The 23,015-nt window shown below is 39.0% G+C and overlaps 1 protein-coding gene across 3 annotated transcripts in view; it reads left to right on the forward strand.

The window, feature by feature from the left end:
• Positions 1-23,015, forward strand: part of LOC106606799 (uncharacterized serine-rich protein C215.13) — an 84,711-nt gene that overhangs the window by 4,627 nt on the left and 57,069 nt on the right. For all 3 annotated transcript variants that reach the window (XM_045709643.1, XM_045709645.1, XM_045709642.1), the window contains 3 exons: positions 706-810; positions 2,437-2,541; positions 4,164-4,268. In XM_045709643.1, coding sequence (XP_045565599.1) covers positions 706-810; positions 2,437-2,541; positions 4,164-4,268 — 315 coding nt within the window. The remainder of the gene's footprint in view (positions 1-705; positions 811-2,436; positions 2,542-4,163; positions 4,269-23,015) is intronic.

Genomic DNA, 23,015 nt, shown 5'->3' on the forward strand with positions numbered 1-23,015 from the left:
ATATGAGGGTAGGTTAGTGGTAGACATGTCTGTATGTAGAGTTATGATATGAGGGTAGGTTAGTGGTAGACATGCCTGTTTGTAGTGTTATGATATGAGGGTAGGTTAGTGTTATGATATGAGGGTAGGTTAGTGGTAGACATGTCTGTATGTAGAGTTATGATATGAGGGTAGGTTAGTGGTAGACATGTCTGTATGTAGTGTTATGATATGAGGGTAGGTTAGTGGTAGACATGTCTCTATGTAGTGTTATGATATGAGGGTAGGGTGTGTCTGTGTGTTTGTAGGGGTGTGAAAAGACACTGGACCAGAACACTGTAACTTCCTCTGTAATAACTGTGTGTTTCTATATCTGTCTCAGTATCACTAAGCAGTCATGTCTTCAAGATATAAAACCACAAGTTTCAGTATGAATGTCATCATGAAACCTGCAGTTGTCATCAGAGAGAGAGAGAGAGAGAGAGAGAGAGAGAGAGAGAGAGAGAGAGAGAGAGAGAGAGAGAGAGAGAGAGAGAGAGAGAGAGAGAGAGAGAGAGAGAGAGAGAGAGAGAGAGAGAGAGATATTGTGAGCTAAAGGAGAACTAACACACCTCAACAGGAACAAGAGAAACCACCTTAAATATCTCTGTCCCTATGACTCTCTATCTCCACCTCTCCCTCCTCACCTTCTTAAAACATTTTCATACTTGTGTCCATTGTTTTCAGTGAAATCAACCAACACCACCACAACAACAACAGCAACATCAGACCCACCCAGAGCCACCTTCATCTCTCTATCATCATCATCCTCATCATCCCTCAATGGATCTGGTAAATACACTTTTACATATGTAGATGCCCGAGTCTCACTTTGGTTAGTGTTAGACATGTCTGTATGTAGTGTTATGCTATGAGGGTAGGTTAGTGTTATGATTTTGGGGGTAGGTTAGTGGTAGACATGTCTGTATGTAGTGTTATGATATGAGGGGTAGGTTAGTGTTAGACATGTCTGTATGTAGTGTTATGATATGAGGGTAGGTTAGTGGTAGACATGTCTGTATGTAGTGTTATGATATGAGGGTAGGTTAGTGGTAGACATGTCTGTTTGTAGTGTTATGATATGTGGGGTAGGTTAGTGTTATGATATGAGGGTAGGTTAGTGGTAGACATTTCTGTATGTAGTGTTATGATATGAGGGTAGGTTAGTGGTAGACATGTCTGTATGTAGTGTTATGATATGAGGGGTAGGTTAGTGTTAGACATGTCTGTATGTAGTGTGATGATATGAGGGTAGGTTAGTGGTCGACATGTCTGTTTGTAGTGTTATGATATGTGGGGTAGGTTAGTGTTATGATATTAGGGTAGGTTAGTGGTAGACATGTCTGTATGTAGTGTTATGATATGAGGGGTAGGTTAGGGTTAGACATGTCTGTATGTAGTGTTATGATATGAGGGTAGGCTGGTGGTAGACATGTCTGTATGTAGTGTTATGATATGAGGGTAGGTTAGTGGTAGACATGTCTGTATATAGTGTTATGATATGAGGGTAGGTTAGTGTTAGACATGTCTGTATGTAGTGTTATGATATGAGGGGTAGGTTAGGGTTAGACATGTCTGTATGTAGTGTTATGATATGAGGGTAGGTTAGTGGTAGACATGCCTGTTTGTAGTGTTATGATATGAGGGTAGGTTAGTGTTATGATATGAGGGTAGGTTAGTGGTAGACATGTCTGTATGTAGAGTTATGATATGAGGGTAGGTTAGTGGTAGACATGCCTGTTTGTAGTGTTATGATATGAGGGTAGGTTAGTGTTATGATATGAGGGTAGGTTAGTGGTAGACATGTCTGTATGTAGAGTTATGATATGAGGGGTAGGTTAGTGGTAGACATGTCTGTATGTAGTGTTATGATATGAGGGTAGGTTAGTGGTAGACATGTCTCTATGTAGTGTTATGATATGAGGGTAGGGTGTGTCTGTGTGTTTGTAGGGGTGTGAAAAGACACTGGACCAGAACACTGTAACTTCCTCTGTAATAACTGTGTGTTTCTATATCTGTCTCAGTATCACTAAGCAGTCATGTCTTCAAGATATAAAACCACAAGTTTCAGTATGAATGTCATCATGAAACCTGCAGTTGTCATCAGAGAGAGAGAGAGAGAGAGAGAGAGAGAGAGAGAGAGAGAGAGAGAGAGAGAGAGAGAGAGAGAGAGAGAGAGAGAGAGAGAGAGAGAGAGAGAGAGAGAGAGAGAGAGAGAGAGAGAGAGAGAGAGAGAGAGAGAGAGAGAGAGAGAGAGAGAGAGAGAGAGAGAGATATTGTGAGCTAAAGGAGAACTAACACACCTCAACAGGAACAAGAGAAACCACCTTAAATATCTCTGTCCCTATGACTCTCTATCTCCACCTCTCCCTCCTCACCTTCTTAAAACATTTTCATACTTGTGTCCATTGTTTTCAGTGAAATCAACCAACACCACCACAACAACAACAGCAACATCAGACCCACCCAGAGCCACCTTCATCTCTCTATCATCATCATCCTCATCATCCCTCAATGGATCTGGTAAATACACTTTTACATATGTAGATGCCCGAGTCTCACTTTGGTTAGTGTTAGACATGTCTGTATGTAGTGTTATGCTATGAGGGTAGGTTAGTGTTATGATTTTGGGGGTAGGTTAGTGGTAGACATGTCTGTATGTAGTGTTATGATATGAGGGGTAGGTTAGTGTTAGACATGTCTGTATGTAGTGTTATGATATGAGGGTAGGTTAGTGGTAGACATGTCTGTATGTAGTGTTATGATATGAGGGTAGGTTAGTGGTAGACATGTCTGTTTGTAGTGTTATGATATGTGGGGTAGGTTAGTGTTATGATATGAGGGTAGGTTAGTGGTAGACATTTCTGTATGTAGTGTTATGATATGAGGGTAGGTTAGTGGTAGACATGTCTGTATGTAGTGTTATGATATGAGGGGTAGGTTAGTGTTAGACATGTCTGTATGTAGTGTGATGATATGAGGGTAGGTTAGTGGTCGACATGTCTGTTTGTAGTGTTATGATATGTGGGGTAGGTTAGTGTTATGATATTAGGGTAGGTTAGTGGTAGACATGTCTGTATGTAGTGTTATGATATGAGGGGTAGGTTAGGGTTAGACATGTCTGTATGTAGTGTTATGATATGAGGGTAGGCTGGTGGTAGACATGTCTGTATGTAGTGTTATGATATGAGGGTAGGTTAGTGGTAGACATGTCTGTATATAGTGTTATGATATGAGGGTAGGTTAGTGTTAGACATGTCTGTATGTAGTGTTATGATATGAGGGGTAGGTTAGGGTTAGACATGTCTGTATGTAGTGTTATGATATGAGGGTAGGTTAGTGGTAGACATGCCTGTTTGTAGTGTTATGATATGAGGGTAGGTTAGTGTTATGATATGAGGGTAGGTTAGTGGTAGACATGTCTGTATGTAGAGTTATGATATGAGGGTAGGTTAGTGGTAGACATGCCTGTTTGTAGTGTTATGATATGAGGGTAGGTTAGTGTTATGATATGAGGGTAGGTTAGTGGTAGACATGTCTGTATGTAGAGTTATGATATGAGGGTAGGTTAGTGGTAGACATGTCTGTATGTAGTGTTATGATATGAGGGTAGGTTAGTGGTAGACATGTCTCTATGTAGTGTTATGATATGAGGGTAGGGTGTGTCTGTGTGTTTGTAGGGGTGTGAAAAGACACTGGACCAGAACACTGTAACTTCCTCTGTAATAACTGTGTGTTTCTATATCTGTCTCAGTATCACTAAGCAGTCATGTCTTCAAGATATAAAACCACAAGTTTCAGTATGAATGTCATCATGAAACCTGCAGTTGTCATCAGAGAGAGAGAGAGAGAGAGAGAGAGAGAGAGAGAGAGAGAGAGAGAGAGGAGAGAGAGAGAGAGAGAGAGAGAGAGAGAGAGAGAGAGAGAGAGAGAGAGAGAGAGAGAGAGAGAGAGAGAGAGAGAGAGAGAGAGAGAGAGAGAGAGAGAGAGAGAGAGAGAGATATTGTGAGCTAAAGGAGAACTAACACACCTCAACAGGAACAAGAGAAACCACCTTAAATATCTCTGTCCCTATGACTCTCTATCTCCACCTCTCCCTCCTCACCTTCTTAAAACATTTTCATACTTGTGTCCATTGTTTTCAGTGAAATCAACCAACACCACCACAACAACAACAGCAACATCAGACCCACCCAGAGCCACCTTCATCTCTCTATCATCATCATCCTCATCATCCCTCAATGGATCTGGTAAATACACTTTTACATATGTAGATGCCCGAGTCTCACTTTGGTTAGTGTTAGACATGTCTGTATGTAGTGTTATGCTATGAGGGTAGGTTAGTGTTATGATTTTGGGGGTAGGTTAGTGGTAGACATGTCTGTATGTAGTGTTATGATATGAGGGGTAGGTTAGTGTTAGACATGTCTGTATGTAGTGTTATGATATGAGGGTAGGTTAGTGGTAGACATGTCTGTATGTAGTGTTATGATATGAGGGTAGGTTAGTGGTAGACATGTCTGTTTGTAGTGTTATGATATGTGGGGTAGGTTAGTGTTATGATATGAGGGTAGGTTAGTGGTAGACATTTCTGTATGTAGTGTTATGATATGAGGGTAGGTTAGTGGTAGACATGTCTGTATGTAGTGTTATGATATGAGGGGTAGGTTAGTGTTAGACATGTCTGTATGTAGTGTGATGATATGAGGGTAGGTTAGTGGTCGACATGTCTGTTTGTAGTGTTATGATATGTGGGGTAGGTTAGTGTTATGATATTAGGGTAGGTTAGTGGTAGACATGTCTGTATGTAGTGTTATGATATGAGGGGTAGGTTAGGGTTAGACATGTCTGTATGTAGTGTTATGATATGAGGGTAGGCTGGTGGTAGACATGTCTGTATGTAGTGTTATGATATGAGGGTAGATTAGTGTTATGATATGAGGGTAGGTTAGTGGTAGACATGTCTGTATGTAGTGTTATGATATGCGGGTATGTTAGTGGTAGACATGTCTGTATGTAGTGTTATGATATGAGGGTTAGTTAGTGTTAGACATGTCTGTATGTAGTGTTATGATATGAGGGTAGGTTAGTGGTAGACATGTCAGTATGCAGTGTTATGATATGAGGGGTAGGTTAGTGTTAGACATGTTTGTATGTAGTGTTATGATATGAGGCTAGGTTAGTGGTAGACATGTCTGTATGTAGTGTTATGATATGAGGGTAGGCTGGTGGTAGACATGTCTGTATGTAGTATTATGATATGAGGGTAGGTTAGTGGTAGACATGTCTGTATATAGTGTTATGATATGAGGGTAGGTTAGTGTTAGACATGTCTGTATGTAGTGTTATGATATGAGGGGTAGGTTAGGGTTAGACATGTCTGTATGTAGTGTTATGATATGAGGGTAGGTTAGTGGTAGACATGCCTGTTTGTAGTGTTATGATATGAGGGTAGGTTAGTGTTATGATATGAGGGTAGGTTAGTGGTAGACATGTCTGTATGTAGTGTTATGATATGAGGGTTGGTTAGTGGTAGACATGTCTGTATGTAGTGTTATGATATGAGGGGTAGGTTAGTGTTAGACATGTTTGTATGTAGTGTTATGATATGAGGCTAGGTTAGTGGTAGACATGTCTGTATGTAGTGTTATGATATGAGGGTAGGCTGGTGGTAGACATGTCTGTATGTAGTGTTATGATATGAGGGTAGGTTAGTGGTAGACATGTCTGTATATAGTGTTATGATATGAGGGGTAGGTTAGTGTTATAATATGAGGGTAAGTTAGTGGTAGACATGTCTGTATGTAGTGTTATGATATGAGGGTAGGTTAGTGGTAGACATGTCTGTATGTAGTGTTATGATATGAGGGTAGGTTAGTGTTAGACATTTCTGTATGTAGTGTTATGATATGTGGGTATGTTAGTGTTATGATATGAGGGTAGGTTAGTGGTAGACATGTCTGTATGTAGTGTTATGATATGAGGGTAGGTTAGTGGTAGACATGTCTGTATGCAGTTTTATGATATGAGGGTAGGTTAGTTGTAGACAAGTCTGAATGTAGTTTTATGATATGAGGGGTAGGTTAGTGTTAGACATGTCTGTATGCAGTGTTATGATATGAGGGTAGGTTAGTGGTAGACATGTTTGTATGTAGTGTTATGATATGAGGGTAGGTTAGTGGTAGACATGTCCGTATGTAGTGTTATGATATGAGGGGAGGTTAGTGTTATGATATGAGGGTAGGTTAGTGGTAGACATGTCTGTATGTAGTGTTATGATATGAGGGTAGGTTAGTGGTAGACATGTCTGTATGTAGTGTTATGATATGAGGGGTAGGTTAATGTTATGATATGAGGGTAGGTTAGTGGTAGACATGTCTGTATGTAGTGTTATGATATGAGGGGTAGGTTAGTGACATGTCTGTATGTAGTTTATGATATGAGGGTAGGTTAGTGGTAGACATGTCTGTATGTAGTATTATGATGTGAGGGTAGGTTAGTGGTAGACATGCCTGTTTGTAGTGTTTTGATATGAGGGTAGGTTAGTGTTATGATATGAGGGTAGGTTAGTGGTAGACATGTCTGTATGTAGTGTTATGATATGAGGGTAGGTTAGTGTTAGACATGTCTGTATGTAGTGTTATGATATGAGGGTAGGTTAGTGTTAGACATGCCTGTTTGTAGTGTTTTGATATGCGGGTAGGTTAGTGTTAGACATTTCTGTATGTAGTGTTAAGATATGAGGGTATGTTAGTGTTATGATATGAGGGTAGGTTAGTGGTAGACATGTCTGTATGTAGTGTTATGATATGAGGCTAGGTTAGTGGTAGACATGTCTGTATGTAGTGTTATGCTATGAGGGTAGGTTAGTGTTATGATATGTCGGTAGGTTAGTGTTAGATATGTCTGTATGTTAGTGTTATGATATGAGGGTAGGTTAGTGTTAGACATGTCTGTATGTAGTGTTATGATATGAGGGTAGGTTAGTGTTATGATTTGAGGGTAGGTTAGTGGTAGACATGTCTGTATGTAGTGTTATGATATGAGGGTAGGTTAGTGGTAGACATGTCTGTATGTAGTGTTATGATATGAGGGGTAGGTTAGTGTTATGATATGAGGGTAGGTTAGTGGTAGACATGTCTGTATGCAGTGTTATGATATGAGGGTAGGTTAGTGGTAGACATGTCTGTATGTAGTGTTATGATATGAGGGTAGGTTAGTGTTAGACATGTCTGTAGTAGTGTTATGATATGAGGGTAGGTTAGTGGTAGACATGTCTGTATGCAGTGTTATGATATGAGGGTAGGTTAGTGGTAGACATGTCTGTATGTAGTGTTATGATATGAGGGTAGGTTAGTGTTAGTGAGGTAGGTTAGTGGTAGACATGTCTGTATGTAGTGTTATGAGATGAGGGTAGGTTAGAGGTATACATGTTTGTATGTAGTGTTATGATATGAGGGTAGGTTAGTGTTATGATATGAGGGTAGGTTAGTGGTAGACATGTCTGTATGTAGTGTTATGATATGAGGGTAGGTTAGTGGTAGAAATGTCTGTACGTAGTGTTATGATATGAGGGTAGGTTAGTGGTAGACATGTCTGTATGTAGTGTTATGATATGAGGGTAGGTTAGTGTTAGACATGTCTGTATGTAGTGTTATGATATGAGGGTAGGTTAGTGTTATGATATGACGGTAAGTTAGTGATAGACATGTCTGTATGTAGTGTTATGATATGAGGGTAGGTTAGTGGTAGACATGTCTGTATGTAGTGTTATGATATGAGGGTAGGTTAGTGTTATGGGTAGACATGTCTGTATGTAGTGTTATGATATGAGGGTAGGTTAGTGGTAGACATGTCTGTATGTAGTGTTATGATATGAGGGTAGGTTAGTGTTATGATATGAGGGTAGGTTAGTGGTAGACATGTCTGTATGCAGTGTTATGATATGAGGGTAGGTTAGTGGTAGACATGTCTGTATGTAGTGTTATGATATGAGGGTAGGTTAGTGGTAGACATGTCTGTATGTAGTGTTATGATATGAGGGTAGGTTAGTGGTAGACATGTCTGTATGTAGTGTTATGATATGAGGGTAGGTTAGTGTTTGATATGAGGGTAAGTTAGTGGTAGACATGTCTGTATGTAGTGTTATGATATGAGGGTAGGTTAGTGGTAGACATGTCTGTATGTAGTGTTATGATATGAGGGGTAGGTTAGTGTTATGATATGAGGGTAGGTTAGTGGTAGACATGTCTGTATGTAGTGTTATGATATGAGGGTAGGTTAGTGGTAGACATGTCTGTATGTAGTGTTATGATATGAGGGTAGGTTAGTGGTGACATGTCTGTATGTAGTGTTATGATATAGGGTTAATGAGGGTAGGTTAGTGGTAGACATGTCTGTATGTAGTGTTATGATATGAGGGTAGGTTAGTGGTAGACATGTCTGTATGTAGTGTTATGATATGAGGGTAGGTTAGTGGTAGACATGTCTGTATGTAGTGTTATGATATGAGGGGTAGGTTAGTGTTATGATATGAGGGTAAGTTAGTGGTAGACATGTCTGTATGTAGTGTTATGATATGAGGGTAGGTTAGTGGTAGACATGTCTGTATGTAGTGTTATGATATGAGGGGTAGGTTAATGTTATGATATGAGGGTAGGTTAGTGGTAGACATGTCTCTATGTAGTGTTATGATATGAGGGGTAGGTTAGTGGTCGACATGTCTGTATGTAGTGTTATGATATGAGGGTAGGTTAGTGGTAGACATATCTGTATGTAGTATTATGATATGAGGGTAGGTTAGTGGTAGACATGTCTGTATGTAGTGTTATGATATGAGGGTAGGTTAGTGTTAGACATTTCTGTATGTAGTGTTATGATATGAGGGTAGGTTAGTGTTATGAATGGTAGGTGTAGACATGTCTGTATGTAGTGTTATGATATGAGGGTTGGTTAGTGGTAGACATTTCTGTATGTAGTGTTATGATATGAGGGTAGGTTAGTGTTATGATATGAGGGTAGGTTAGTGTTAGACATGTCTGTATGTAGTGTTATGATATGAGGGTAGGTTAGTGGTAGACATGTCTGTATGTAGTGTTATGATATGAGGGGTAGGTTAGTGTTATAATATGACGGTAGGTTGGTGGTAGACATGTCTGTATGTAGTGTTATGATATGAGGGTAGGTTAGTGGTAGACATGTCTGTATGTAGTGTTATGATATGAGGGTAGGTTAGTGGTAGACATCTCTGTATGTAGTCTTATGATATGAGGGTAGGTTAGTGTTAGACATTTCTGTATGTAGTGTTAGACATTTCTGTATGTAGTGTTATGATATGAGGGTATGTTAGTGTTATGATATGAGGGTAGGTTAGTGGTAGACATGTCTGTATGTAGTGTTATGATATGAGGGTAGGTTAGTGGTAGACATGTCTGTATTCAGTGTTATGATATGAGGGGTAGGTTATAACATCTTAGTGTTATGATATGAGGGTAGGTTAGTGGTAGACATGTCTGTTTGTAGTGTTTTGATATGAGGGTAGGTTAGTGTTATGATATGAGGGTAGGTTAGTGGTAGACATGTCTGTATGTAGTGTTATGATATGAGGGTAGGTTAGTGGTAGACATGTCTGTTGCAGTGTTATGATATGAGGGTAGGTTAGTGGTAGACATGTCTGTATGCAGTGTTATGATATGAGGGTAGGTTAGTGGTAGACATGTCTGTATGTAGTGTTATGATATGAGGGGTAGGTTAGTGTTATGATATGAGGGTAGGTTAGTGGTAGACATGTCTGTATGTAGTGTTATGATATGAGGGTAGGTTAGTGGTAGACATGCCTGTTTGTAGTGTTTTGATATGAGGGTAGGTTAGTGGTTGTGTTATGATATGAGGGTAGGTTAGTGGTAGACATGCCTGTTTGTAGTGTTTTGATATGAGGGGTAGGTTAGTGTTATGATATGAGGGTAGGTTAGTGGTAGACATGTCTGTATGTAGTGTTATGATATGAGGGTAGTTTAGTGGTAGACATGTCTGTATGTAGTGTTATGATATGAGGGTAGGTTAGTGGTAGACATGTCTGTATGTAGTGTTATGATATGAGGGGTAGGTTAGTGTTATGATATGAGGGTAAGTTAGTAGTAGACATGTCTGTATGTAGTGTTATGATATGAGGGTAGGTTAGTGGTAGACATGTCTGTATGTAGTGTTATGATATGAGGGGTAGGTTAATGTTATGATATGAGGGTTGGTTAGTGGTAGACATGTCTGTATGTAGTGTTATGATATGAGGGGTAGGTTAGTGGTCGACATGTCTGTATGTAGTGTTATGATATGAGGGTATGTTAGTGGTAGACATGTCTGTATGTAGTATTATGATATGAGGGTAGGTTAGTGGTAGACATGTCTATATGTAGTGTTATGATATGAGGGTAGGTTAGTGGTAGACATGTCTGTATGTAGTGTTATGATATGAGGGTAGGTTAGTGGTAGACATGTCTGTATGTAGTGTTATGATATGAGGGTAGGTTAATGTTAGACATTTCTGTATGTAGTGTTATGATATGAGGGTAGGTTAGTGTTATAATATGAGGGTAGGTTAGTAGTGTTATGATATGAGGGTAGGTTAGTGGTAGACATGTCTGTATGTAGTGTTATGATATGAGGGTAGGTTAGTGGTAGACATGTCTGTATGTAGTGTTATGATATGAGTGGTAGGTTAGTGTTATAATATGAGGGTAGGTTAGTGGTAGACATGTCTGTATGTAGTGTTATGATATGAGGGTAGGTTAGTGGTAGACATGTCTGAATGTAGTTTTATGATATGAGGGGTAGGTTAGTGTTAGACATGTCTGTATGCAGTGTTATGATATGAGGGTAGGTTAGTGGTAGACATGTCTGTATGTAGTGTTATGATATGAGGGTAGGTTAGTGGTAGACTGGTCTGTATGTAGTGTTATGATATGAGGGTAGGTTAGTGTTATGATATGAGGGTAAGTTAGTGGTAAACATGTCTGTATGTAGTGTTATGATATGAGGGTAGGTTAGTGGTAGACATGTCTGTATGTAGTGTTATGATATGAGGGTAGGTTAGTGGTAGACATGTCTGTATGTAGTGTTATGATATGAGGGTAGGTTAGTGTTATGATATGAGGGTAGGTTAGTGGTAGACATGTCTGTATGTAGTGTTATGATATGAGGGTAGGTTAGTGGTAGACATGTCTGTATGTAGTGTTATGATATGAGGGTAGGTTAGTGGTAGACATGTCTGTATGTAGTGTTATGATATGAGGGTAGGTTAGTGGTAGACATGTCTGTATGTAGTGTTATGATATGAGGGTAGGTTAGTGTTATGATATTAGGGTAGGTTAGTGGTAGACATGTCTGTATGTAGTGCTATGATATGAGGGTAGTTTAGTGGTAGACATGTCTGTATGTAGTGTTATGATATGAGGGTAGGTTAGTGGTAGACATGCCTGTTTGTAGTGTTTTGATATGAGGGTAGGTTAGTGTTATGATATGAGGGTAGGTTAGTGGTAGACATGTCTGTATGTAGTGTTATGATATGAGGGTAGGTTAGTGGTAGACATGTCTGTATGTAGTGTTATGATATGAGGGTAGGTTAGTGTTATGATATGAGGGTAGGTTAGTGGTAGACATGTCTGTATGTAGTGTTATGATATGAGGGGTAGGTTAGTGGTCGACATGTCTGTATGTAGTGTTATGATATGAGGGTAGGTTAGTGGTAGACATGTCTGTATGTAGTGTTATGATATGAGGGGTAGGTTAGTGTTACGATATGAGGGTAGGTTAGTGGTAGACATGTCTGTATGTAGTGTTATGATATGAGGGTAGGTTAGTGGTAGACATGTCTGTATGTAGTGTTATGATATGAGGGGTAGGTTAGTGGTTAGACATGTCTGTATGTAGTGTTATGATATGAGGGTAGGTTAGTGGTAGACATGTCTGTATGTAGTGTTTTGATATGAGGGTAGGTTAGTGTTATGATATGAGGGTAGGTTAGTGGTAGACATGTCTGTATGTAGTGTTATGATATGAGGGTAGGTTAGTGGTAGACATGTCTGTATGTAGTGTTATGATATGAGGGTAGGTTAGTGGTAGACATGTCTGTATGTAGTGTTATGATATGAGGGTAGGTTAGTGGTAGACATGTCTGTATGTAGTGTTATGATATGAGGGTAGGTTAGTGTTATGATATGAGGGTAAGTTAGTGGTAGACATGTCTGTATGTAGTGCTATGATATGAGGGTAGTTTAGTGGTAGACATGTCTGTATGTAGTGTTATGATATGAGGGTAGGTTAGTGGTAGACATGTCTGTATGTAGTGTTATGATATGAGGGGTAGGTTAGTGTTATGATATGAGGGTAAGTTAGTGGTAGACATGTCTGTATGTAGTGTTATGATATGAGGGTAGGTTAGTGGTAGACATGTCTGTATGTAGTGTTATGATATGAGGGGTAGGTTAATGTTATGATATGAGGGTAGGTTAGTGGTAGACATGTCTGTATGTAGTGTTATGATATGAGGGTAGGTTAGTGGTCGACATGTCTGTATGTAGTGTTATGATATGAGGGTAGGTTAGTGGTAGACATGTCTGTATGTAGTGTTATGATATGAGGGTAGGTTAGTGGTAGACATGTCTTTATGTAGTGTTATGATATGAGGGTAGGTTAGTGGTAGACATGTCTGTATGTAGTGTTATGATATGAGGGTAGGTTAGTGGTAGACATGTCTGTATGTAGTGTTATGATATGAGGGTAGGTTAGTGTTAGACATTTCTGTATGTAGTGTTATGATATGAGGGGTAGGTTAGTGTTATAATATGAGGGTAGGTTAGTGGTAGACATGTCTGTATGTAGTGTTATGATATGAGGGTAGGTTAGTGGTAGACATGTCTGTATGTAGTGTTATGATATGAGGGTAGGTTAGTGGTAGACATGTCTGTATGTAGTGTTATGATATGAGGGGTAGGTTAGTGTTATAATATGAGGGTAGGTTAGTGGTAGACATGTCTGTATGTAGTGTTATGATATGAGGGTAGGTTAGTGGTAGACATGTCTGTATGTAGTTTTATGATATGAGGGGTAGGTTAGTGTTAGACATGTCTGTATGCAGTGTTATGATATGAGGGTAGGTTAGTGGTAGACATGTCTGTATGTAGTGTTATGATATGAGGGTAGGTTAGTGGTAGACATGTCTGTATGTAGTGTTATGATATGAGGGGTAGGTTAGTGTTATGATATGAGGGTAAGTTAGTGGTAGACATGTCTGTATGTAGTGTTATGATATGAGGGTAGGTTAGTGGTAGACATGTCTGTATGTAGTGTTATGATATGAGGGTAGGTTAGTGGTAGACATGTCTGTATGTAGTGTTATGATATGAGGGGTAGGTTAGTGTTATGATATGAGGGTAAGTTAGTGGTAGACATGTCTGTATGTAGTGCTATGATATGAGGGTAGTTTAGTGGTAGACATGTCTGTATGTAGTGTTATGATATGAGGGTAGGTTAGTGGTAGACATGTCTGTATGTAGTGTTATGATATGAGGGTAGGTTAGTGTTATGATATGAGGTTTAGTGGTAGACATGTCTGTATGTAGTGTTATGATATGAGGGTAGGTTAGTGGTAGACATGTCTGTATGTAGTGTTATGATATGAGGGTAGGTTAGTGTTATGATATGAGGGTAGGTTAGTGGTAGACATGTCTGTATGTAGTGTTATGATATGAGGGTAGGTTAGTGGTAGACATGTCTGTATGTAGTGTTATGATATGAGGGTAGGTTAGTGGTAGACATGTCTGTATGTAGTGTTATGATATGAGGGTAGGTTAGTGGTAGACATGTCTGTATGTAGTGTTATGATATGAGGGTAGGTTAATGTTAGACATTTCTGTATGTAGTGTTATGATATGAGGGTAGGTTAGTGTTATGATATGAGGGTAGGTTAGTGGTAGACATGTCTGTATGTAGTGTTATGATATGAGGGTAGGTTAGTGGTAGACATGTCTGTATGTAGTGTTATGATATGAGGGGTAGGTTAGTGTTATAATATGAGGGTAGATTAGTGGTAGACATGTCTGTATGTTGTGTTATGATATGAGGGTAGGTTAGTGGTAGACATGTCTGTATGTAGTGTTATGATATGAGGGTAGGTTAGTGGTAGACATCTCTGTATGTAGTGTTATGATATGAGGGTAGGTTAGTGTTAGACATTCTGTATGTAGTGTTATGATATGAGGGTAGGTTAGTGTTAGACATTTCTGTATGTAGTGTTATGATATGAGGGTAGGTTAGTGGTAGACATGTCTGTATGTAGTGTTATGATATGAGGGTAGGTTAGTGGTAGACATGTCTGTATGTAGTGTTATGATATGAGTGGTAGGTTAGTGTTATAATATGAGGGTAGGTTAGTGGTAGACATGTCTGTATGTAGTGTTATGATATGAGGGTAGGTTAGTGGTAGACATGTCTGAATGTAGTTTTATGATATGAGGGGTAGGTTAGTGTTAGACATGTCTGTATGCAGTGTTATGATATGAGGGTAGGTTAGTGGTAGACATGTTTGTATGTAGTGTTATGATATGAGGGTAGGTTAGTGGTAGACATGTCTGTATGTAGTGTTATGATATGAGGGGTAGGTTAGTGTTATGATATGAGGGTAAGTTAGTGGTAAACATGTCTGTATGTAGTGTTATGATATGAGGGTAGTTTAGTGGTAGACATGTCTGTATGTAGTGTTATGATATGAGGGTAGGTTAGTGTTAGACATGTCTGTATGTAGTGTTATGATATGAGGGGTAGGTTAATGTTATGATATGAGGGTAGGTTAGTGGTAGACATGTCTGTATGTAGTGTTATGATATGAGGGGTAGGTTAGTGTTAGACATGTCTGTATGTAGTGTTATGATATGAGGGTAGGTTAGTGGTAGACATGTCTGTATGTAGTGTTATGATATGAGGGTAGGTTAGTGTTATGATATTAGGGTAGGTTAGTGGTAGACATGTCTGTATGTAGTGTTATGATATGAGGGTAGGTTAGTGGTTAGACATGTCTGTATGTAGTGTTATGATATGAGGGTAGGTTAGTGGTAGACATGCCTGTTTGTAGTGTTTTGATATGAGGGTAGGTTAGTGTTATGATATGAGGGTAGGTTAGTGGTAGACATGTCTGTATGTAGTGTTATGATATGAGGGTAGGTTAGTGGTAGACATGTCTGTATGTAGTGTTATGATATGAGGGTAGGTTAGTGGTAGACATGTCTGTATGTAGTGTTATGATATGAGGGTAGGTTAGTGGTAGACATGTCTGTATGTAGTGTTATGATATGAGGGGTAGGTTAGTGTTATGATATGAGGGTAAGTTAGTGGTAGACATGTCTGTATGTAGTGTTATGATATGAGGGTAGGTTAGTGGTAGACATGTCTGTATGTAGTGTTATGATATGAGGGGTAGGTCAATGTTATGATATGAGGGTAGGTTAGTGGTAGAAATGTCTGTATGTAGTGTTATGATATGAGGGTAGGTTAGTGGTAGACATGTCTGTATGTAGTGTTATGATATGAGGGTAGGTTAGTGGTAGACATGTCTGTATGTAGTGTTATGAAATGAGGGTAGGTTAGTGGTAGACATGTCTGTATGTAGTGTTATGATATGAGGGTAGGTTAGTGGTAGACATGCCTGTTTGTAGTGTTTTGATATGAGGGTAGGTTAGTGTTATGATATGAGGGTAGGTTAGTGGTAGACATGTCTGTATGTAGTGTTATGATATGAGGGTAGGTTAGTGGTAGACATGTCTGTATGTAGTGTTATGATATGAGGGTAGGTTAGTGGTAGACATGTCTGTATGTAGTGTTATGATATGAGGGTAGGTTAGTGGTAGACATGTCTGTATGTAGTGTTATGATATGAGGGGTAGGTTAGTGTTATGATATGAGGGTAAGTTAGTGGTAGACATGTCTGTATGTAGTGTTATGATATGAGGGTAGGTTAGTGGTAGACATGTCTGTATGTAGTGTTATGATATGAGGGTAGGTTAGTGGTAGACATGTCTGTATGTAGTGTTATGAAATGAGGGTAGGTTAGTGGTAGACATGTCTGTATGTAGTGTTATGATATGAGGGGTAGGTTAGTGTTATGATATGAGGGTAAGTTAGTGGTAGACATGTCTGTATGTAGTGCTATGATATGAGGGTAGTTTAGTGGTAGACATGTCTGTATGTAGTGTTATGATATGAGGGTAGGTTAGTGGTAGACATGTCTGTATGTAGTGTTATGATATGAGGGGTAGGTTAGTGTTATGATATGAGGGTAAGTTAGTGGTAGACATGTCTGTATGTAGTGTTATGATATGAGGGTAGGTTAGTGGTAGACATGTCTGTATGTAGTGTTATGATATGAAGGGTAGGTTAATGTTATGATATGAGGGTAGGTTAGTGGTAGACATGTCTGTATGTAGTGTTATGATATGAGGGGTAGGTTAGTGGTCGACATGTCTGTATGTAGTGTTATGATATGAGGGTAGGTTAGTGGTAGACATGTCTGTATGTAGTGTTATGATATGAGGGTAGGTTAGTGGTAGACATGTCTGTATGTAGTGTTATGATATGAGGGTAGGTTAGTGGTAGACATGTCTGTATGTAGTGTTATGATATGAGGGTAGGTTGGTGGTAGACATGTCTGTATGTAGTGTTATGATATGAGGGTAGGTTAATGTTAGACATTTCTGTATGTAGTGTTATGATATGAGGGTAGGTTAGTGTTATAATATGAGGGTAGGTTAGTGGTAGACATGTCTGTATGTAGTGTTATGATATGAGGGTAGGTTAGTGGTAGACATGTCTGTATGTAGTGTTATGATATGAGGGTAGGTTAGTGGTAGACATGTCTGTATGTAGTGTTATGATATGAGGGGTAGGTTAGTGTTATGATATGAGGGTAGGTGAGTGGTAGACATGTCTGTATGTAGTGTTATGATATGAGGGTAGGTTAGTGGTAGACATGTCTGTATGTAGTTTTTTGATAAGAGGGGTAGGTTAGTGTTAGACATGTCTGTATGCAGTGTTATGATATGAGGGTAGGTTAGTGGTAGACATGTTTGTATGTAGTGTTATGATATGAGGGTAGGTTAGTGGTAGACTGTCTGTATGTAGTGTTATGATATGAGGGGTAGGTTAGTGTTATGATATGAGGGTAAGTTAGTGGTAAACATGTCTGTATGTAGTGTTATGATATGAGGGTAGGTTAGTGGTAGACATGTCTGTATGTAGTGTTATGATATGAGGGTAGGTTAGTGGTAGACATGTCTGTATGTAGTGTTATGATATGAGGGGTAGGTTAGTGTTATGATATGAGGGTAAGTTAGTGGTAGACATGTCTGTATGTAGTGTTATGATATGAGGGTAGGTTAGTGGTAGACATGTCTGTATGTAGTGTTATGATATGAGGGTAGGTTAGTGGTAGACATGTCTGTATGTAGTGTTATGATATGAGGGTAGGTTAGTGGTAGACATGTCTGTATGTAGTGTTATGATATGAGGGGTAGGTTAGTGATATGATATGAGGGTAGGTTAGTGGTAGACATGTCTGTATGTAGTGTTATGATATGAGGGTAGTTTAGTGGTAGACATGTCTGTATGTAGTGTTATGATATGAGGGTAGGTTAGTGGTAGACATGTCTGTATGTAGAGTTATGATATGAGGGGTAGGTTAGTGTTATGATATGAGGGTAAGTTAGTGGTAGACATGTCTGTATGTAGTGTTATGATATGAGGGTAGGTTAGTGGTAGACATGTCTGTATGTAGTGTTATGATATGAGGGGTAGGTTAATGTTATGATATGAGGGTAGGTTAGTGGTAGACATGTCTGTATGTAGTGTTATGATATGAGGGGTAGGTTAGTGGTCGACATGTCTGTATGTAGTGTTATGATATGAGGGTAGGTTAGTGGTAGACATGTCTGTATGTAGTGTTATGATATGAGGGGTAGGTTAGTGTTACGATATGAGGGTAAGTTAGTGGTAAACATGTCTGTATGTAGTGTTATGATATGAGGGTAGGTTAGTGGTAGACATGTCTGTATGTAGTGTTATGATATGAGGGGTAGGTTAGGGTTAGACATGTCTGTATGTAGTGTTATGATATGAGGGTAGGTTAGTGGTAGACATGCCTGTTTGTAGTGTTTTGATATGAGGGTAGGTTAGTGTTATGATATGAGGGTAGGTTAGTGGTAGACATGTCTGTATGTAGTGTTATGATATGAGGGTAGGTTAGTGGTAGACATGTCTGTATGTAGTGTTATGATATGAGGGTAGGTTAGTGGTAGACATGTCTGTATGTAGTGTTATGAAATGAGGGTAGGTTAGTGGTAGACATGTCTGTATGTAGTGTTATGATATGAGGGGTAGGTTAGTGTTATGATATGAGGGTAAGTTAGTGGTAGACATGTCTGTATGTAGTGCTATGATATGAGGGTAGTTTAGTGGTAGACATGTCTGTATGTAGTGTTATGATATGAGGGTAGGTTAGTGGTAGACATGTCTGTATGTAGTGTTATGATATGAGGGGTAGGTTAGTGTTATGATATGAGGGTAAGTTAGTGGTAGACATGTCTGTATGTAGTGTTATGATATGAGGGTAGGTTAGTGGTAGACATGTCTGTATGTAGTGTTATGATATGAAGGGTAGGTTAATGTTATGATATGAGGGTAGGTTAGTGGTAGACATGTCTGTATGTAGTGTTATGATATGAGGGGTAGGTTAGTGGTCGACATGTCTGTATGTAGTGTTATGATATGAGGGTAGGTTAGTGGTAGACATGTCTGTATGTAGTATTATGATATGAGGGTAGGTTAGTGGTAGACATGTCTGTATGTAGTGTTATGATATGAGGGTAGGTTAGTGGTAGACATGTCTGTATGTAGTGTTATGATATGAGGGTAGGCTGGTGGTAGACATGTCTGTATGTAGTGTTATGATATGAGGGTAGGTTAGTGTTAGACATTTCTGTATGTAGTGTTATGATATGAGGGGTAGGTTAGTGTTATAATATGAGGGTAGGTTAGTGGTAGACATGTCTGTATGTAGTGTTATGATATGAGGGTAGGTTAGTGGTAGACATGTCTGTATGTAGTGTTATGATATGAGGGTAGGTTAGTGGTAGACATGTCTGTATGTAGTGTTATGATATGAGGGGTAGGTTAGTGTTATAATATGAGGGTAGGTTAGTGGTAGACATGTCTGTATGTAGTGTTATGATATGAGGGTAGGTTAGTGGTAGACATGTCTGAATGTAGTTTTATGATATGAGGGGTAGGTTAGTGTTAGACATGTCTGTATGCAGTGTTATGATATGAGGGTAGGTTAGTGGTAGACATGTTTGTATGTAGTGTTATGATATGAGGGTAGGTTAGTGGTAGACTGGTCTGTATGTAGTGTTATCATATGAGGGGTAGGTTAGTGTTATGATATGAGGGTAAGTTAGTGGTAAACATGTCTGTATGTAGTGTTATGATATGAGGGTAGGTTAGTGGTAGACATGTCTGTATGTAGTGTTATGAAATGAGGGTAGGTTAGTGGTAGACATGTCTGTATGTAGTGTTATGATATGAGGGGTAGGTTAGTGTTATGATATGAGGGTAAGTTAGTGGTAGACATGTCTGTATGTAGTGCTATGATATGAGGGTAGTTTAGTGGTAGACATGTCTGTATGTAGTGTTATGATATGAGGGTAGGTTAGTGGTAGACATGTCTGTATGTAGTGTTATGATATGAGGGGTAGGTTAGTGTTATGATATGAGGGTAAGTTAGTGGTAGACATGTCTGTATGTAGTGTTATGATATGAGGGTAGGTTAGTGGTAGACATGTCTGTATGTAGTGTTATGATATGAGGGGTAGGTTAATGTTATGATATGAGGGTAGGTTAGTGGTAGACATGTCTGTATGTAGTGTTATGATATGAGGGGTAGGTTAGTGGTCGACATGTCTGTATGTAGTGTTATGATATGAGGGTAGGTTAGTGGTAGACATGTCTGTATGTAGTGTTATGATATGAGGGTAGGTTAGTGGTAGACATGTCTGTATGTAGTGTTATGATATGAGGGTAGGTTAGTGTTAGACATTTCTGTATGTAGTGTTATGATATGAGGGTAGGTTAGTGTTATGATATGAGGGTAGGTTAGTGGTAGACATGTCTGTATGTAGTGTTATGATATGAGGGTAGGTTAGTGGTAGACATGTCTGTATGTAGTGTTATGATATGAGGGGTAGGTTAGTGTTATAATATGAGGATAGATTAGTGGTAGACATGTCTGTATGTTGTGTTATGATATGAGGGTAGGTTAGTGGTAGACATGTCTGTATGTAGTGTTATGATATGAGGGTAGGTTAGTGGTAGACATCTCTGTATGTAGTGTTATGATATGAGGGTAGGTTAGTGTTAGACATTTCTGTATGTAGTGTTATGATATGAGGGTAGGTTAGTGTTAGACATTTCTGTATGTAGTGTTATGATATGAGGGTAGGTTAGTGGTAGACATGTCTGTATGTAGTGTTATGATATGAGGGTAGGTTAGTGGTAGACATGTCTGTATGTAGTGTTATGATATGAGTGGTAGGTTAGTGTTATAATATGAGGGTAGGTTAGTGGTAGACATGTCTGTATGTAGTGTTATGATATGAGGGTAGGTTAGTGGTAGACATGTCTGAATGTAGTTTTATGATATGAGGGGTAGGTTAGTGTTAGACATGTCTGTATGCAGTGTTATGATATGAGGGTAGGTTAGTGGTAGACATGTTTGTATGTAGTGTTATGATATGAGGGTAGGTTAGTGGTAGACATGTCTGTATGTAGTGTTATGATATGAGGGGTAGGTTAGTGTTATGATATGAGGGTAAGTTAGTGGTAAACATGTCTGTATGTAGTGTTATGATATGAGGGTAGGTTAGTGGTAGACATGTCTGTATGTAGTGTTATGATATGAGGGTAGGTTAGTGTTAGACATGTCTGTATGTAGTGTTATGATATGAGGGTAGGTTAATGTTATGATATGAGGGTAGGTTAGTGGTAGACATGTCTGTATGTAGTGTTATGATATGAGGGGTAGGTTAGTGTTAGACATGTCTGTATGTAGTGTTATGATATGAGGGTAGGTTAGTGGTAGACATGTATGTATATAGTGTTATGATATGAGGGTAGGTTAGTGTTATGATATTAGGGTAGGTTAGTGGTAGACATGTCTGAATGTAGTGTTATGATATGAGGGTAGGTTAGGGTTAGAAATGTCTGTATGTAGTGTTATGATATGAGGGTAGGTTAGTGGTAGACATGCCTGTTTGTAGTGTTTTGATATGAGGGTAGGTTAGTGTTATGATATGAGGGTAGGTTAGTGGTAGACATGTCTGTATGTAGTGTTATGATATGAGGGTAGGTTAGTGGTAGACATGTCTGTATGTAGTGTTATGATATGAGGGTAGGTTAGTGGTAGACATGTCTGTATGTAGTGTTATGATATGAGGGTAGGTTAGTGGTAGACATGTCTGTATGTAGTGTTATGATATGAGGGGTAGGTTAGTGTTATGATATGAGGGTAAGTTAGTGGTAGACATGTCTGTATGTAGTGTTATGATATGAGGGTAGGTTAGTGGTAGACATGTCTGTATGTAGTGTTATGATATGAGGGGTAGGTCAATGTTATGATATGAGGGTAGGTTAGTGGTAGAAATGTCTGTATGTAGTGTTATGATATGAGGGTAGGTTAGTGGTAGACATGTCTGTATGTAGTGTTATGATATGAGGGTAGGTTAGTGGTAGACATGTCTGTATGTAGTGTTATGAAATGAGGGTAGGTTAGTGGTAGACATGTCTGTATGTAGTGTTATGATATGAGGGGTAGGTTAGTGTTATGATATGAGGGTAAGTTAGTGGTAGACATGTCTGTATGTAGTGCTATGATATGAGGGTAGTTTAGTGGTAGACATGTCTGTATGTAGTGTTATGATATGAGGGTAGGTTAGTGGTAGACATGTCTGTATGTAGTGTTATGATATGAGGGTAGGTTAGTGTTATGATATGAGGGTAGGTTAGTGGTAGACATGTCTGTATGTAGTGTTATGATATGAGGGGTAGGTTAGTGTTATGATATGAGGGTAAGTTAGTGGTAGACATGTCTGTATGTAGTGTTATGATATGAGGGTAGGTTAGTGGTAGACATGTCTGTATGTAGTGTTATGATATGAGGGGTAGGTTAATGTTATGATATGAGGGTAGGTTAGTGGTAGACATGTCTGTATGTAGTGTTATGATATGAGGGGTAGGTTAGTGGTCGACATGTCTGTATGTAGTGTTATGATATGAGGGTAGGTTAGTGGTAGACATGTCTGTATGTAGTGTTATGATATGAGGGTAGGTTAGTGGTAGACATGTCTGTATGTAGTGTTATGATATGAGGGTAGGTTAGTGTTAGACATTTCTGTATGTAGTGTTATGATATGAGGGTAGGTTAGTGTTATGATATGAGGGTAGGTTAGTGGTAGACATGTCTGTATGTAGTGTTATGATATGAGGGTTGGTTAGTGGTAGACATGTCTGTATGTAGTGTTATGATATGAGGGTAGGTTAGTGTTATGATATGAGGGTAGGTTAGTGTTAGACATGTCTGTATGTAGTGTTATGATATGAGGGTAGGTTAGTGGTAGACATGTCTGTATGTAGTGTTATGATATGAGGGTAGGTTAGTGGTAGACATCTCTGTATGTAGTGTTATGATATGAGGGTAGGTTAGTGTTAGACATTTCTGTATGTAGTGTTATGATATGAGGGTATGTTAGTGTTATGATATGAGGGTAGGTTAGTGGTAGACATGTCTGTATGTAGTGTTATGATATGAGGGTAGGTTAGTGGTAGACATGTCTGTATGCAGTGTTATGATATGAGGGGTAGGTTAATGTTATGATTTGAGGGTAAGTTAGTGGTAGACATGTCTG

Source organism: Salmo salar, chromosome ssa02 (assembly GCF_905237065.1).
Source record: "Salmo salar chromosome ssa02, Ssal_v3.1, whole genome shotgun sequence".
Taxonomy (NCBI): domain Eukaryota; kingdom Metazoa; phylum Chordata; class Actinopteri; order Salmoniformes; family Salmonidae; genus Salmo; species Salmo salar.